Genomic DNA, 17,500 nt, shown 5'->3' with positions numbered 1-17,500 from the left:
CAGACATCACTGATCTCCAATTGAGCGGAAGTGTTTGTGTGTGTGTGTGTGTGTGTGTGTGTGTCTGAGTGTGTAATAGGGTGTAGAATTCTAATCATAAAGGTTTATGTCCCACACCTGCTCATCCTGTATTTGTGTCTGCCTATGTGTGTGTGTGTGTGTGTGTGTGTGTGTGATGTGTGCGCTCGTGGTTTTATGGTATTATTTCAGTCCTAGTGAGTAGACCACAATGAAAGAGGAGAAAGGGAGGAATCCGGGAATAGAAGCGGAAGACACAGTGGGAGAGGAAGCCAAGGGCACCGCAACGGGCAGATGTGACAAGACAGGATGGACAGAACAGGAAGGCGGAAAGTGCTGGAACGAGCGAGAGAAAGAGTGCGTACGCGCCTGAGAGAGAGATAGAGGTAGAGATAGAAAGGAGGAAGCAAGGTCATGAGGAAAACCAAAAAAATCCACCCAGCCCAAGTACCGATAGCATTACAGACGTTGTGGATTACCTCGGTCCGGTCGGATCTTATCCACAGGCTGTGTAGCTGCAGGACTACTAATCAATAACCGCTTGGCCGTGTTTCACACCAGGGCAAATAGGGGTGTAATCAGACTCTAAAGCCCCTGTTGTTCGCAGATGCCAGGCGAACTCATCAGGCCAGACTAATCACTTGGTTCCTTATGTGTGACTGTCTGTAGTGAGCTTTCCCATGGTTGATGTCGTCTCTCGGCTAACGCGTGTGTAATGGTGTGTCTTCCTGGCCCTATCTGTGTGTGGCACGCACACACACACACACACACACACACACACACACACACACACACACACACACACACACACACACACACAGGGACTTTAATGATGTTTCAGCCACAGACCCACGGAAGGCTGAGGTCACTGTTGCCCTGCTGCTCCTGCTTCCACTGCTTCCTGGATTCGAGAGACAGAGCGAGTGTTTGTGTGTGTGTGTGTGTGTACCGTGTATCCATGGATGAGGGAATTTTTATCAGCTGTTTGTGGCATATTTGCAAGGAACCAATAGTCTGTTTTTCCGTGTGTGAAGCTGCTATTTGTATGGCTGCATGTGTGTGTGCAACATTTTGTGTGTGTGTGTGTGTGTGTGTGTGTGTGTGTGTGTGTGTGTGTGAGTGTGTCCACAAGGCATACAGGCTCAATGTGATTAAGGCTCAGGATCTCTCTGTTGAGATTTGAAGCTCTGCTGGGTTCCAGACCCAATACTTGTCTATTCCATGTGTGTGTGTGTGTGTGTGTGTGTGTGTGTGTGTGTGTGTGTGTGTGTGTGTGTGTGTGTTTGTGTGTCTGTGTGTGGATAGTTGCCCTCCTCTCCATGGTGACAGCCAGCGATACTGGAGGTAAGATTCATGCTTTGCGCCGTAATCCTTTCCGGTCATGGCCACAGTCGTTAACAGACTTATCAGAATGAGATTTGCCCACTCTGATCTTTCCTCCAAACCTGATTAAAAGAGGAAGGCCCGCTGCTCCCTTCTCTCCGTCTCCCACTTCAAAGCCCCAGTGGATCCAGGCTGCATCCCAAAAAAACAGGGGCCGGAATTTTAATTCGCACCCAGGAAAAAAAAAACAAAGTGATGAATCAGCTCTTTTGCTCTTGGAGTACCTCGTCAGCTTTATCGAGGAGGATGTTATTGTGGATGCCATCAAATGAAACAGCCTCGAACACACGCAAACAGTTGTTGCAGCTCTGTTTTCTTACCGCGCTGAGATGCCAGCTTGACTCAGGGCATGGGAGTTTGTCAAGAGGTTGCTTCGTCTGGGGGATGTGTGTGTGTGTCTGTCTGTGTGTGTGTGTGTGTTTGCATTCTGTCCTGCTGGGATTCTCACTGCACTGACATGGCTGTGGATATAACGGAGTTAGCAAAGTTTGCATATAACCAGGCTCTGAGCTGGTCTTCTGGGAGAATGGTCATGTGTTTCCCATGGGACTTACAGCAGTTGTCTGATCTTATGTGTATTTGTGTGTGTGTGTGTGTGTGTGTGTGTGTGTGTGTGAGTGTGTGAGTACGCATAGATGGGGGGTGGGGGGGGTTGTGCTGAGTGGTGGCTGAGGGGCGGAGGACTTTAATAAGTGCAGGAAGAGGCAGCAGAGAGCATCAGAGGGAGATTAGCTTCTGGGATTAGTGGCCTCTGCGGGGACTCCACAAAAGCGGGAACCCCCCGCCGGGCTGGAGGAGGTGGAAGAGGGGGTCAGGCCAGCGCTCGGCCCCGCGCACTCAGGGGTCAGCAGGGTGGGGGCAAGGGAAAGGGGACAGGAGGTTTGGGTGTGGCGAGGGTGATTTGGTGGGTGGGGGTCAAGCCAAACCACTACAACCACCAACTTGCACCCCCCTCCCCCTCTTCTCCAATCCTGATGGTCCCTCAAATCCCATTATCCTAGGCCCAGTCAGGACAAGGTGGGGGTTTTGGGGGGGGGGGGGGGGGTAGAGATTGTGGGGGTTGTCCAAGGAATGGAGGGATGAAAGAGTGGAGGGATAGAGAGAAGCAAGAGTGGGAGACATTCAAACAAAAAAGGGGGTGAAGTGATCCATGATGATCCTGGTCTAGGAGTGAGGGAACGCCAGCACAACTTTGCATCGCCAGGGCAACAGTCTCTCGGAGAAAGGGTCTCCGTGCGGGACCTCTGAGAAAGGGGGGGGGGGGGGTTGGTTGCAGGAGTTTTCATTGAGACGTCTGAGGGCCGATCAGATATCGGCCGCGCCATGACAACGGTCGTTAATCAAGCCTGTGTCAGGGTGTCACCCGGGAAACCACCGGGTCTTTACCGCAGGTCCTGGACAGCCGGATCAAGCCCTCTGCCAGCCCCATCAAACAGGAGACACTCCACGCCACAGTCTGCACTGCAGCCGTGAGCCTCTAAAGCCTGCTGAGCATCTGTACGCTAGCAGAGCCATGTGACCCGACAGAGTCACAGCCTCAAAGAGCACTCTATCCTGCTCGCAAATATGCTCGCCACTAAGGGCTTTAATGTTGCTTTTGCCCACCAGGATCTCGACAAAAAAAGTGAATTATTTAGATTATGGTTATTGGTTGGGATTCCAAGCATTAGGATCCTTTGCTTGTTTTTGTTCATTACAAGTCATGCTGTCACTAAAAGAAGCTATTTAGACTTGTGAAGGCAAAGACTGCATGTGAAGACTGCAATGCAGCATTGAAACATTTAGACACTGCATTGCAGTTTGTTGCATGGAGTCCACACACTATGTTAAAGTGTGGTTTACTGCAATGCAGTTTGTGTTCAAAGTCTTCTTTGGCTGCATGTTTTGTCTGTGATTCTTAAGCACCATTTGGCCATCTACTAGAGTTTGCAAAGGGACAGCTAATTCAAAGTACCCCATGGTGAGTAGTGTAATGTTGTAATGGTTTGGAGGGTTGTTTTCTAACTGCTTCATTACACTGGGGAAAACAGACCTATCTTATTCAGAAAGGTCTTTGTCTAATGTAGCTTCTAGCAGCTGTTTTGTATCATGTGTGAAGGCTCAGGGGTGGTGGGGAGAGTGAGGAACTTAAGGGGACCTGGTCTGTTAACTTCCTGCAGATCCAGTAGAACTTACACGTCAGCTGGTTCTTTTAAATTGTTTCAGCAGAAGGTTGAATATGTCACCCTCTTACGTAATTGTCTCCTGCCTTAGAACTGGATGTGTGTGTGTGTGTGTGTGTGTGTGTGTGTGTGTGTGTGTGTGTGTGTGTGTGTGTGTGTGTGTGTGTGTGTGTGTGTGTGTGTGTGTGTGTGTGAGCACGCGTCAAACGTGCCTGCACATGCCTTGCTTTCCATGATGTGTGTGAGATGCACTGGTGTAAATTATCCAGACATGGTAGTCTTCCACTGCCAAAGACTATACACTTTCACACACACACACACACACACACACACACACACACACACACACACACACACACACACACACACACACACGTGCTTCCCATACACACGGCCATGCACACACACACACACACACACACACACACACACACACACACACACACACGTGCTTCCCATACACACGGCCATGCCCACAGGCTCTAAGCTAAAGTCACGGGTGTGTCTGAGTTCACAGAGCATCCTTAGGGATGTACTGTATATAGGATGTTTGATAACAAATCAGTGTTTGAGGAATACATTAATATTAGCCTACTTTATCTGCATATAAACATAGCAGTTGCATTATACACAGAAGACACATAATTCTCCCTGGACAGCACAAACCACGCTCCCTGCTCTATAATACCATATTATTGGAACTGAGGCTTTCTCCACAAACAGGGGTAATTCAGCAAAGATGCCGCCTCAAGTTGGTATTGAAGTGGTGATCTTACCAATCAGACATGGCGGGATTGCGACGTTTGTCCCTCTCTGCTGTTGCGTTGGCATTCCACTGTGGGGGCTGATGGGACATGAGTGGGCAGCCCTCCTAACACAATGAGACAGCTTCGCTTTGCAGCGTGCGTCCATCACCCTGGATCTTGCTTTCTTCCATCGGTCATTTGTCTTTCTCTTTCTCTCTCTCTCTCTCTCTCTCTCTCTCTCTCTCTCTCTCTCTCTTCTTCTCTCTTCTTTTTGCTTCCTGCTTTGGTTCTGTCAGAGTTCTGACCAGCAGTTCAGCTCTGAGGTGATGGTCATGTGAATTAATGAAGCTGAATTGTCCATGCTGTGGTCAGACTGTAATGCATTTGTTATACCTAAACTGAATTAGTTTTTTTTTGGTCTGTATGGGGGCAGTTGATGTTTACTGCATAAATGAGAAGTCTGTGTTCTTCTTGAAAAGGATGTCGAAAGAGCAGGGGACATCAAAACAGACTGGTTGCAGTCAATACCCTTTGAAACCTCTTTTCTGTTTATTTTCAACTTGTGGAGACACTTTGATCTGTTGTCTGGAAGGAGAAGAGAGGCAGAAGATTGCACTGAGCCTTTTCTGATGAAAAACTCTTCTCTTATGTTTTTTTTCCTGCTGTTTTCTCATCTCCTCTCCGATCCTCTTCTCTTCTCCTTGTCTATCACATTCTCCTGCACCTCTTTGTCTCTTGCTTTTTTCTTTCCTTCTTTTTCGCCCTCCCTCCTTTACTTTTCTCTCTCTTTTTCTCTCTTTCTTTCTTTTACTTTCTTTTTTTGAAAGGTGTGATAGATTAAATTCACCCAGTATAGACAGCTGTGTTAAGCACAGAGTTAGGTCGTAGTATGTGTATATGTATGTGTGTGTGTGTGTGTGTGTGTGTGTGTGTGTGTGTGTGTGGCTGACTGGACTGGACTGGCAGTGAGAGCTGTGTGTTGGCCGTCCCCTGGTGGGTTGAGTCAGTGTGGCTAGATGTCTGTGTGCGGTCTGGCTCGCCGCGGCTGCTCCTCTGCTGACCATTACTTCCTGTCACCAGGAGATATATGTGGCCAGAGCCGCCAGTGCTCAGCTACTGGTTATGTGTGTGTGTGTGTTTGTGTCCATGTCTGTGTGTCTGTGTGTGTGTGTATTTGTGTGCGTGTTTGCGTACGCGCGTGTGTGCGTGTGCGTGCGTGTGTGTGTGTGTGAGAGAGTGAGAGAGAGAGAGTGTGCACTCTGAGTGTATGCGTGTGTCTCAGAGTACGTCTTTGAGTACGTCTCTGAGTGTGATGTGTGTGTGTGTGTGTAGTGTATGTATGTGTGTGTGTGTGCAGTCCTTAATCATGTCATCCGTTCCATCAATCATGTCATCCGATCAAACCGTTCGGGCCACACACTGTATGTACTCAGCATGATATGGCGATTTCACCTTTGACACCGATAGGCTTGCTTAAATTCTAGCTCTCTGTCTGTAGTACATTGTTGGGAGGATTCAGGGGCCAGTTTAGTTTAGATTAAAGTGTTGACTACTGTATGTTCTCTCTGTTTATTCCTTTAACATTGAACTGTACACACAGACATTTACACACGGAGCCAAAGGTGAAGCTGAAGTCATTCTTTTCTCTCTGTCTCTCTGCTTGTCTTCTGTAGAGTGTGTGGCTTCGGCCCGTGGTCGCCATGGCGCTGGTCCAGGCGTTGCCCGTCCCCACTGATCACGCCAAGTCCAGCCTCGAGGTGGGCCAGTGCCGCTCGGTGTCCCACTCGCCCGCGGTGCCCCCGGCCCCGCCGCCCCCTCCCTCCGCTGGCGCCATGGGCTCCGTGAGCAGCCTCATCTCCAGCCGCGGCCCTTCGTCCTCCTCGTCCTCCTCCTCCTACCAGGAGCGCCACTGCCGCACGGCCGCCGCCGACTTCGGCGCCAAGTGCCGCAAGGCGGCGGTGGGCGGCACCAGCTGCTTCCGCGTGCAGGACGGCACCCTGCGCAGCGCCAGCTCCCAGGAGCTGTTGCTGAGCAACCACCAGCATCACCACCACCACCACCACCAACAGTATCAGCAGCATCAGCACCAGCTGCATCTCAACGCCAAGAAGGCCAACGCGGCGCACACCGTCGCCTCCGCTGTGGTCGCCAACAACGTCACCAACGCCGCCGCCACCATCGCCGCCGGCAACGGCAACTACGGCTACGTGGGCGACGACCTGCTGGTGGGCGACTGGAACGACAACCTGGTGAGCGCCTCTAGCCCCTGCAGCGACTCGGAGGAGACCCGGGATGCGCGCGCCCTCAACGGAAACATCGCCGGACCGCCGCCCAAACTCATCCCCGTGTCGGGCAAACTGGAGAAGGTAAGAGACGAGAAACGAGGAGGAGGAGGAGGTGGTAGAGGAGGAGGAGGAGGAGGAGGTGGTAGAGGGTGAAGAGTAGAGTAGGGGTGCCCACCACAAGCGCAGACCCTGCCGTGATAAATCGGTGTGTCTCCTGCCTTGGTGCTTTATGCTGAGCTGGGAAAGAGGATGGCAGGAGGGGGGTTGAACTGATGTGCCGTCAGTCGCCAAGGACGACTCCTGCCCTTGAGATTTAATCAGGCCCGTGTAAAAACTGATCTCAGATAAAGTAGGTAGATCCATTTCACACAGCAGGCTCTGACCCAACCCTCGGGCCATCATAACACCTTTACAATTGAGCTGCCATGATACAGCATTTGGGCTGCGGTAAATGAACTGCTTATGTAAAGCTCTTTGAAGTGCCTTTGCCGTGTGTGTGTGTGTGTGTGTGTGTGTGTGTGTGTGTGTGTGTGTGAAAGGTTCTCTATATAAATTCACTGGCGTTGCCCCCCGCTGCCCTTCCGTAAACATGGACACATTCAATATGTCGATGCTTACTGATTGCACTCGCCGCACTGAATGCAGTTCCCAGTGCTCTGTATCAGGGCCGGGCTCCAGTCTTTTGCTGACAGGCCGAGAAAGACACACACACACACACACACACACACACACACAAGCAGACACACACACACTTTGCTGAGAGAGATAGATCGAGCTCACCCCTGTAATTGCCCATTCATTTCCATCGATTGGCGAGAAACTTTTCATCACCATTCCCACAAAGGGACTGCTGTAGATCTCTTGCCCTTCACCCCCCCCTCCTCTCACACACACACTCACTCACACACACACACACACACACACACACACACACACACACACACACACACACACACACACACACACACACACACACACACACACACACACACACACACACACACACACACCATGGCTAATCTATGGGTTGCGGCTCTGTCACAGTCACTCACACACTCAATGAGACCTGAAATCATTATGGAAAGAGCCTGATGAAGGGGTCCCTGGGTAATATCCCTGCCAGGAGGTCAAGCAATATCCTTCCTCACGCATTAGCAGTGTCTATTGAAGTATGAATGTGCTCAATCATGGTGGACATTATACTTTGCTGTCCAGCTCAAAGGTTTTTGTAAACAATTGCTGTCCCACTACGATGTTTATTTGCTATTTTAAGCACTACTGTAATTAGCACAGCTCTTTGGAGGGTGGTATGGATCCTAAAGTGGTCTGTCTGGTCTTGTTTTCTGCAGAGCATGGAGAAAATCCTTATCCGACCCACTGCCTTCAAACCAGTCATTCCCAAGAACCGCAACTCGGTGCAGTACCTGTCCCCGCGCCCAGGGGGCAGTCTGTCGGAGAGCCAGGGCAGCCTGAACCTTCTCCTGCCCGTGGCGGGCATCAGCAGCAGCGGCAGCAGCAGCAGCAGCGGCAGCGGCATGGGCAGCAACGTGGGCGTCTCCTCGCTGGCCTGCTCGGGCTCCGTGTCGTCCTCGTCCTCGTCCTCGGACAAGCGCAACTCGTACAGCGGCGGGCGGCACGGCGGGCGCGCCAGCCAGTCGGGCACCATGTCCGACTCGGGCCGCAACTCGCTCTCCAGCCTGCCCACGTACAGCGGCAGCAGCGGCGGCGGCAGCATCAGCGCCAGCTACAGCCTGCCACCGGGCGGCGACGGCGCCCCGACGCTCCTCGAGCCCTCGTCCCGCTTGGCGACCACCGGCGGCGGTGGCACGGGCGGCGGCGGAGGCAACTCGAACGGCGTCATGCACGGGCACTCCAACTCGGACAGCGGGCGCTCGTCGTCCAGCAAGAGCACGGGCTCGCTGAGCGGCCGAGGGCAGCCGCTGTCGGACAGCGGCTCGTGTGAGCGCTCGCCCGCGCCCGCCGACGGCTACGAGGGCGTGATCCGCGACCTGGAGGAGAAGCTGAGGGAGCGCGAGCAGGAGCTGCAGCAGCTACGCGACAACCTGGACGAGAACGAGGCCGCCATCTGCCAGGTGAGGCGCACACCTTTCACACATGCACACACACACACACACACACACACACACACACACACACACACACACAGGCTTCCACACACAGACAGCATATCTTGCAGAGTAAATGAATTAAAAAGGAGCACAGTTTTACTATACGTTTCTTCAACATCAACCCTTTTTGCCAAGCCTGTACAGCAGGGCTATTCAATTAGTTTGTAATAGGGGCCAGTTCATGAAAAGTATCACAACTGAGGGGCCGGAGAAATACCGCTTGAAATATGTGTAATCACGTACACATGTAGATACTAAAAACAGCACCAATATGGGTGTTAAAATGGTGGTTATTTGTGTTTTGGGAATATTTCTGCCACAGGCCCAGACTACCACAGTGGTAGGCCAACATTGGGAAGGTGACACTGGATCTATATTGCTAATATGTTGCATTTTGTAAAAGCATAATATCGTTTTTTTGGTGGTTATTTTGCTTGTGTTTTGGGAATATTTATGCCACAGGCCCAGACTCCCACAGTGGCAGGCAAACATTGGGAAGGTGACACTGGATCTGTAATGCTAATATGTTGCATTTTGTAAAAGCTTAATATATTTTTTGGTGGTTATTTTGTTTGTGTTTTGGGAATATTTCTGCCACAGGCCCAGACTACCACAGTGGTAGGCATCGGGATGGTGTGACACTGGATCTACATTGCTAACATGGCTAATATGAAATCTGTGATAACATTAACAGCTGACTGAGCTGAGTTGTATATAACAATCTGAGCTTTGCGCAGTAACTGCTAGGTCCATACAATTTCCAATGGGTACAAACAGGTTTCAAACAGTGTTCAAATGAATCAAATGTGCGTAATCGGTCGCATAATTAACTCCTCTCAACATAGTTGTAGGCTACATTTAACGTTCCCACCATTTAAATTGGATGAACGTGTTCACAAATCAATGTTACTTACAGTGGACTTGACATCAAGGCGATGGATGTGTATTAGTTTCACACTGAAACTATTTGCGTGGTGCAACCCATCAAAATGTTAGTAGCTTATATACTCCAACATAGTGGCAATTTACGTTGAAACTAAGACGGAACTTAAGTTCAACTCGTTCTAAACGTTACCTGCAATTGGCTGAGGTGCAGTGGCTGCAGGACTTCAGAGCGAGTGAGAGCATGCAACATAACTAATGCCACCAAAGTTAAACTTTTAAACCGACTATTTGCTCCAATAGCTACATTACGAGTGACGAATGTTTTTGCGAGGATCTGCTTGGACTGGAGAGGCACACTACCGGTGAAATGTCATGCACCAAAAATGCTTCATGCTTTGAGGAAAGCAACTTGGATTTGGCGCACGTCAACATGTTGGTGACTCTGCGTAAAAACGAAGCAAGGCACAAGTAACGTCTTTGCATAATAACACAGTAGCCTACAACGGCAACGCACCACACATAACATTATTTATAAGCGCTACTCGCAGTGTAGCCTATCGCTGTACCTCCAATATCGTGTTTTCCACCAGCTATTTACGTCTCTACCGAATATAAGGATTTGCTCATATAACATCAGCCAACACTTCAAGGGCCACTACAAAGTATCTCGGGGGCCGGATCCGGCCCGCGGGCCGCTAATTGAAGAGCCCTGCTGTACAGTATATGACTGTAGCCTTTTAATGTATACTGATACAGATCAGCATTTCTAACAGTTCAAGTCACTGAATGTCTATATAACATTTCTGTAGGACGTCTCAGAGACTGTCCACGGTTGTGTGTCTGCATGTGGAAGGATATTCAGGAAATATCAGTTCTAACTTAAGGATTGTGTGTGTGTGTGTGTGTGTGTGTGTGTGTGTGTGTGTGTGTGTGTGTGTCTCTGTGTGTGTGTGTGTGTGTATGTGTGTGTGTGTGTGTGTGCACAGGTCTACGAGGAGAAGCAGAAGCGCTGCGAGCAGGAGATGGAGGAGCTGCGTGTGAGCTGCGCGGCCAAGATGAAGCAGGCGCAGCAGAAGGCCCAGCGCGGCCAGCAGGTGCTGCAGCTGCAGGTCTACCAGCTGCAGCAGGAGAAGAAGAAGCTGCAGGAGGACTTCGCCCAGCTGCTGCAGGAGCGCGAGCACCTCGAGAAGCGCTGCGCCTCCATCGAGCGCGAGCAGACGCAGCTGGGGCCGCGCCTGGAGGAGACCAAGTGGGAGGTGCGTGGGGGGGGAGACGCAGACATGTTCACAAATACAGTCGAGTTTACTAGTGAAGAATTAGATGATAATAATAATAATAATAATAATAATAATAATGCACTTTATTTATGGGCGTCTTTCTTCACTCTTACCGGTAGTTTATTCATGCTAAAATACAGAACAATACAAGAACACAATACAACATGATGCAAACATCCAACATTCAATGACAACAAGAAGCATGAAACGGTAATCCCTAAGAAGCAAGAAATGCTTATAGCGGGAACCCATAAGTTCCATATGATGGACACTTCTTAGAGTAGGTCATACAAATAAAACAGTGGAACATTAGAAATATCACTGCAGTAAGTACAAAAAGTCAGTTTAACAGTCTACACATATTGAAGTACATAATCATAAAGTGACCATTACTCTGCCAGAATATGTTTTTTATTTCACTATCAAAATGTGATTATTATTTTAAGCATTCGAAGAAAATGTGCGCAGAGGTTATAGAATGCCAAATCAGCATTGTTTGCATATTTACATATATGCTAAATTCACTGCAAAATACTTTGATTAAAATAGAATGTATTATTATTCATGTATTCATAATCCTTAGGCGCGTGTCCTTGAGGGTGATGAGTGCCATGAGTTAGCAATGTTAGATGGATATAGTGTAGAATTCACATGAACAAATGCACTGAGAGTCTCGGTCCTCTGTGCCGCAGGTGTGCCAGAAGTCAGGTGAGATCTCCCTGCTGAAGCAGCAGCTGAAGGACGTCCAGGCGGAGCTGACCGCCAAGGCGGGCGAGCTGGTGTCGCTGCGGGCCCAGCTGCGGGAGGCGCGGGGCGAGCTGCAGGCCAGCCAGGCGCGCTCACAGGAGGCGCACGCCGCCGCCCGCACGCGCTCCCTGGAGCTGGAGGTGTGCGAGAACGAGCTGCAGCGCCGCAAGAGCGAGGCCGAGCTGCTGCGCCAGAAGCTGGGCCGCGTCGAGGAGGAGTCGGCCAGGCTCCGCGACGCGCTGGCCGCGCCGGCCTCCGCCGCCGTTGGCGCCGCGCACCACCAGGGCCAGTACGGCGCCACGCTCCACCACCACCCGCACCACAACAGCGGCCACCACCCGCACCACAACAACAACAACAACCCCCACCACCACCACGCCGCCAAGGCGCAGCAGTGCATGAGCCTGCCGCTGCCCCACAGCCGCGCCGCCTCCGCCCACGGCAGCCCCGCCCTGCTGCGCGAGTGCGCCGGCTCCGAGGACCAGCTGCTGGCCGCCTACGAGAGCGACGAGGCCAAGGTGCAGCGCCAGCAGAGCCAGGGCCTGTGTCAGGGTCAAGGTCAGGGTCAAGGTCAAGGTCAGGGCCAAGGTCACGGGGAGGCGGCGCAGGTGCAGGGCCTGCGGCAGCAGGTGGACCGGCTGAAGGCGGAGCTGATGCTGGAGCGGCGGCGCGGCGAGGACCAGACGGAGGCGTTCGAGACGGAGCGGCGCGTCTGGCAGGAGGAGAAGGACAAGGTCATCCGCTACCAGAAGCAGCTGCAGCAGAACTACATCCAGATGTACCGGCGCAACCGCGAGCTGGAGCGCGTCATGCGCCAGCTCAGCCTGGAGCTGGAGAGCCGCGACCTGGAGGAGTTCGAGATGCGCAGCGGCAGCAGCGTCGGCGGCAACCCGGGCGAGATCCACTTCGAGGAGATCACTGCCACGGAGATCTAAAGACCCCCCCCCCCTCCGCCCCCCCAGCCCTTATACGCACACACTTTCCCTCTCCCACATCCCCTTCAGACAGATCTCCTGAAATCCTCCCGATCCCACTGAAGACAGTCATATCGCGCACAGCACCCCCCCCCCCTCCCCCAGGGCCCCCCCTCAAGCTGTCTCTCCTCTGAGAGTCAGTGATGAAGGACACAGATTCGCTGAGTCATTGTTCCTTGCAGGGATGACATCACTGTTTCTATTCCTGTCCACTGTGTCACATGGTAGCCAAGGAGCATGTTCTGAATTACATGGGTGGGTGGGATCGGGTGGGGTGGGGGTGGATGCTCAAGTCTGGGACCTTGCTTGCATGCTCCTTGTAGCCCCACCCTGTGCGGAGGGACCAGGGGAGACCTTGTGCCATCAGAGGTGCTCTCTGGATCTCTCCACATCTCTGTCACTAGACATTTTGGGTGGTGCCTCAGTCACAGAACAAATATCTAATATCTTTCAGCACCACTATGTTGAAAGGTCAAACCAGCCTCTACACTTTGTCTACACTCAGCAGTTAGAATGTAGAACCTCACTTAGTTCTGCACCGGTGCTGAAGAAGCCTAATGATGCCACTCACTCTACATGATATCATTACGCTTCAAGGAACACTTCTTTTAGAACTCTTTTTTGCAAGTCGGACACTCGGAAGCACCTTTGCCACTCTTTGTCTTTCGTTTCTCTGTCCACTCAGGCTGACCAGGTGCTGTGTAGGAAGATGTTGCCTGTGGACTCTTGTGATGGCAGCAGGAGTCTGCGCAGCACAGCATCTAGCAGTTCCAGCAGGTCTTAACAGCTTCCTCTGATCGCTGCAGTTACTCTCTCCAATCAGTGGATGCTAGCAGAGACACTGTAAGGCACTAAAGGGATGGAGGGGGAGTTCAGCTAACTGACTGGATGCTAACTGACTAGCCGTGCAATCTCATTTTACGAAATCACACCACCTACCCACACACACACACACACACACACACACACACACACACACTCTCTCTCTCTCTTATCTCTCACTCTTGTTCACCAGCGTAAACACTGACATCACAGAAGATGAGTGGTTTTTCAACCAAATCGACTGTTTGCAAAGACTGTTGTTTTTTTTTTGTTTGTTTCTCTCCTCTAAAAAAGGCACAAAGACTGTTGGGATTGTTTCATATGCTGTCTTTGACGTCTCAGACGTGTGTTTATAAGAGGTGACTATTGTCACAGGCTTTTGTAGTCGTGGAGATCGTCATGGAGATGTCTGCGGTGACTGCAGCGACTTCCTGTCACCTAGATCTGCTCTCCGCACAGAGCATGAGTTGAACATGCCCACTCCCCTCCCTTCTCTCCTCTGTCCCTTAGTCACAATAATTCTAATCACTTTATCTAGAAATTTTTATTTTTCTATGTAGATCCTTTCAAAAGAGAAGAAACTATCCCAAATTATATTTTGCTTGTCCTTATTCTATATAACGTGTCTCCAAAACCTCGGTATCCAGATAACACTGTCTGTGATGCATGTGTGCATGATCCAGTATCCTAGAGTCTAGTGAGAGGGGGCCTGGTCATTATAGGGGCAGGGGGCCAGACTGGACGGAGCAGCAGTTCTGCCCTGAGGCTCAGAGGGCAGAAGTGGAACACTTTAAGCCGACAGTACCTTACACTGACAGACTTTGACAAGATTTGGGAAATATTCTTGAAAGATTGTAGTCTTTTGAGTAAAGCTTGAATGAGGGGCATTAGTTAAACTTAAAAGACTACAATCTTTCAAGAATCCTTCCCAAATCTTGTCAAAGTCTGTCAGTGTAAGGTAGGCTTTAATTGCAGAAAGTAAAACCCCCACCATGTATTGGTTTTACCTGTGTGCATACAGTTGGGGATTTCACTAGTTAGCGGATCTACATTGGAGTACATTGCTAATTAGAATCCACTGGTTTAGTGAATGTTTGGAGCAAATATGTGGTGGGAGTTTTACTTTCTGAAAGCCAGAGTTTTTCCACTTCTGCTAGAGAGTATCCGTAACTGGAACCTGATTGTCGGCTCTGACCCAGGAGTCGTCTGCACTCCGAGTCCAGAGAAGGAAACCCTGGTAACCCTGGTAACCCTTGTAAACCCTTGTATTGTCATGGTAACACCTCTCCCATCCGTTATCCTACGTCTGTGACCTGGATATGCATACAGAGTTGGCATGCAGCGTGTGAAAACACTGGTCTGGTAGTTCAAAGTGATCGCAAAAAAAGAAGCAGAAGGGATATATCTATATATATATATATTATATAAACGGCTTTTCTGTGTTTTTACAAAACAAAACAAACAAATACATGAACAAACAAAAGAAATAATGATAAAAACAAATTATTATTATATACATATATATGATATCTATTTTTTTATATAGCACCTGGAAACTATTTTGTGGTAACACAAGTGACAAGAGTAGGTGTGGCAGGCCTACAGTGCGTTCTATCCTCTATTCATTTTCTCTTCAGCATGGAGGCTCAGTTTCAGAGGTTCTGGGGGAAAGGTCTCTAGATGCTCAAGCAACTGTCTTAATGCTTCTTTTCTGTGGCATGTTTGCACACGTTTCATTATTGACTGAGTTTTTAGACGCAATACTTCACATTTTTTTGTCGACTGAGTTACTGTTAGTAACATCTGTACAAATGGAATGATATAACTACACTAGAGTGTTTTTTTTTTCCTATTTGGATTTTGGCTTGTGCTTCTTGTGCTTAGGTCAAACTAAACAAGGCCAAATGCTATTAAACGTAAATCAAAAAACAGTTGGATACTAAGCCTATATTTTGTCGAGCTGACAAAGCTTTTTCTAAATCTCTAAAAATTACATCCCTCTCCAAGATTCGTCACAGATGGTTTGCCTAAAATAATGGGACCTTTTGAACATTCAGACTGTCGTGCTTCTGTGCCAACAGGCTCAGTGGCCCCTGCAAGCCTACTGCAACTGATCCTCCACTGTGTCACCATTTTGTGTTCAGTCGTATCGCCATTAGCAGTTGTGTAAACCACACATACCAGGCTAACTGTGTTGTGACAGGTGCATTACGCGCACAGCAGGGTAAATGTCTGTCACTGTTTGTGTGGGTTCCCCTTGGATGGCTGGTTGTGTGGTAGCAGTTGCTCAGTCCAGTGTCCTTGTGAGTCAGGTAACTGTGGACCTGCGAATCGGCAGGTTAGCGCTAAAGCACTAGCAGAGAAAGCTAGGAGCGGCACTCAAAGTGTTGTTGCTCTGGGAAGATGGCGTCCAACGCTATCAATGACATTCATGAGCCACTATGCTGGAAAGGGGGGTTGGGTTGTCCTTACCTGCACTATATTCTTTTTGTAATGTTGGTCAGACTGTTAACTCTTGAGTTGCTCCTAGTAAAAAACATCAACACTGCTGTTTTTATCACAGGAGTATCGCCATCGGGGGTAATTTTTTTCTCACAATGCACTCTGTCCAGTCACCATCACTTCAGTCATATCCATTATCAGTCATCTTAAATATGTACATACCCCTAACATTGAATTGTAGAAAGTGACATATTTTAGTCTCTTTGCGCAAAGTATCTATCTGGAAAAAAGTGTAGCCGCTGTGAATAGACCAAAGCCAAAATAACCCACATTTTTCTTTTTCTTTTTTTCTTCTGTTTGTGTATATCCTTGTGTTTGCATCAGTGTTTTTGTTTTCTATCCTAATCCATTGTTTCTAGGTATTCATGTATATTTTCATGTTGTACATTTCTTGTAAAAAATACTGTGTTTTTAATTAAAGGCCTTGGAAACTATTCTGGAGAATTGTGGGCTTTTCTTAACCAAGAATATTGCAAGAGTTTAGTGACCATGACAACACTGAACAAATTAGAGCTATTGTGTTCTGACAATTACTCAAAAATTAAACACCTCACCTCAATATCTTATTTGTGGAGTACCTTGGACTTTTAGTAAAGAGTATCAACACAGTTGTATTCAAACATATTGTAAAAGCCACTTTGTCTCCACTGACGTATGGTACACCCCCGTTGTACAGTGCCAGACCTCCTCTCATAGTGAAAACATTGCCTGTCTGGTATATGAAGCACTAAAGCAGTAGTTCCCAACCAATAGGGACTGCCAGAGATTGCAGGGGGTCCGCACAATGTTGCCTGGGCTGAGGTTGTGACTGAGATTACCAAAATTATATTTGTGCACATTAAATGTAGAAAATCCCACGCCCAGTTGGATAATCAAAACTCTGTATAATCCAAATTAAAACATATTTTTGTTCCGCATTTAAATTCATGTAGCTATTTATAACCTCTGACCTCTGAACTTGCATGAGAAACCTTCAGGTCGGGCTAGGCTAGGCTTTGGTAATTCATCCCCGGACTCTGATTGTTGAATAAAACAATCAATGTCTTGTGTGTGTATGCAGGTAGGAGTTCGGGTTGAGGGCCCTGCCTTGTCTTAGACACAGGCAAGGGGGCTTTCAAGGAAAAAGAGGACTAGAGGATGCACTATCTGTTGTGAAAGTAAACATAAAAATACACAACCGGTCTATGAAAAGCAAAGACATTGCAAAGGCAGAAAGAGAGGTGTAGGCACTAAAGGGCAAACTGACCTTAGACACGAGTGGACTGAGTTGGACTGGTGTGAAACTCAGGCGTGTATTTGTGTATTTAAACTTGTGTGTACAGTATATGTCTTTAATGCCATGTGTGTTCCTCTGTGCTGCTTTAGTATGGCAGGGTGTGTGTACTACTTACTGACTGACTGTGGTAGTGGTGTGTGTGCCAGGCCATGTCCTTGTCTGTGTGGTACATCAATCATCTTTGGCAGTGTGTGTGTGTGTGTGTGTGTGTGTGTGTGTGTGTGGCCTGTATTTGTGCTTATCTGGTAGAGTGTCCTCGTCTGGCCCTTATGTACCACAGTATTTATTATTAAG

The 17,500-nt window shown here is 49.1% G+C and overlaps 1 protein-coding gene across 2 annotated transcripts in view; it reads left to right on the top strand.

Annotated features, from left to right (window-relative positions):
• The window catches only part of lzts2a (leucine zipper, putative tumor suppressor 2a), an 83,052-nt gene extending 70,205 nt beyond the window's left edge, over positions 1-12,847 (top strand). For both annotated transcript variants that reach the window (XM_062519516.1, XM_062519515.1), the window contains 4 exons: positions 5,983-6,675; positions 7,944-8,687; positions 10,595-10,864; positions 11,578-12,847. In XM_062519516.1, the coding sequence (XP_062375500.1) occupies positions 6,010-6,675; positions 7,944-8,687; positions 10,595-10,864; positions 11,578-12,567 (2,670 nt within the window). In that variant the 5' untranslated portion in view covers positions 5,983-6,009 and the 3' untranslated portion in view covers positions 12,568-12,847. The remainder of the gene's footprint in view (positions 1-5,982; positions 6,676-7,943; positions 8,688-10,594; positions 10,865-11,577) is intronic.
• Positions 12,848-17,500: the final 4,653 nt, after the last annotated feature.

Source organism: Sardina pilchardus, chromosome 18, assembly GCF_963854185.1.
Source record: "Sardina pilchardus chromosome 18, fSarPil1.1, whole genome shotgun sequence".
NCBI lineage: Eukaryota > Metazoa > Chordata > Actinopteri > Clupeiformes > Clupeidae > Sardina > Sardina pilchardus.
Note: the sequence above shows the minus strand (reverse complement) of the source record. Positions and strands in the feature narration are given on the sequence as shown.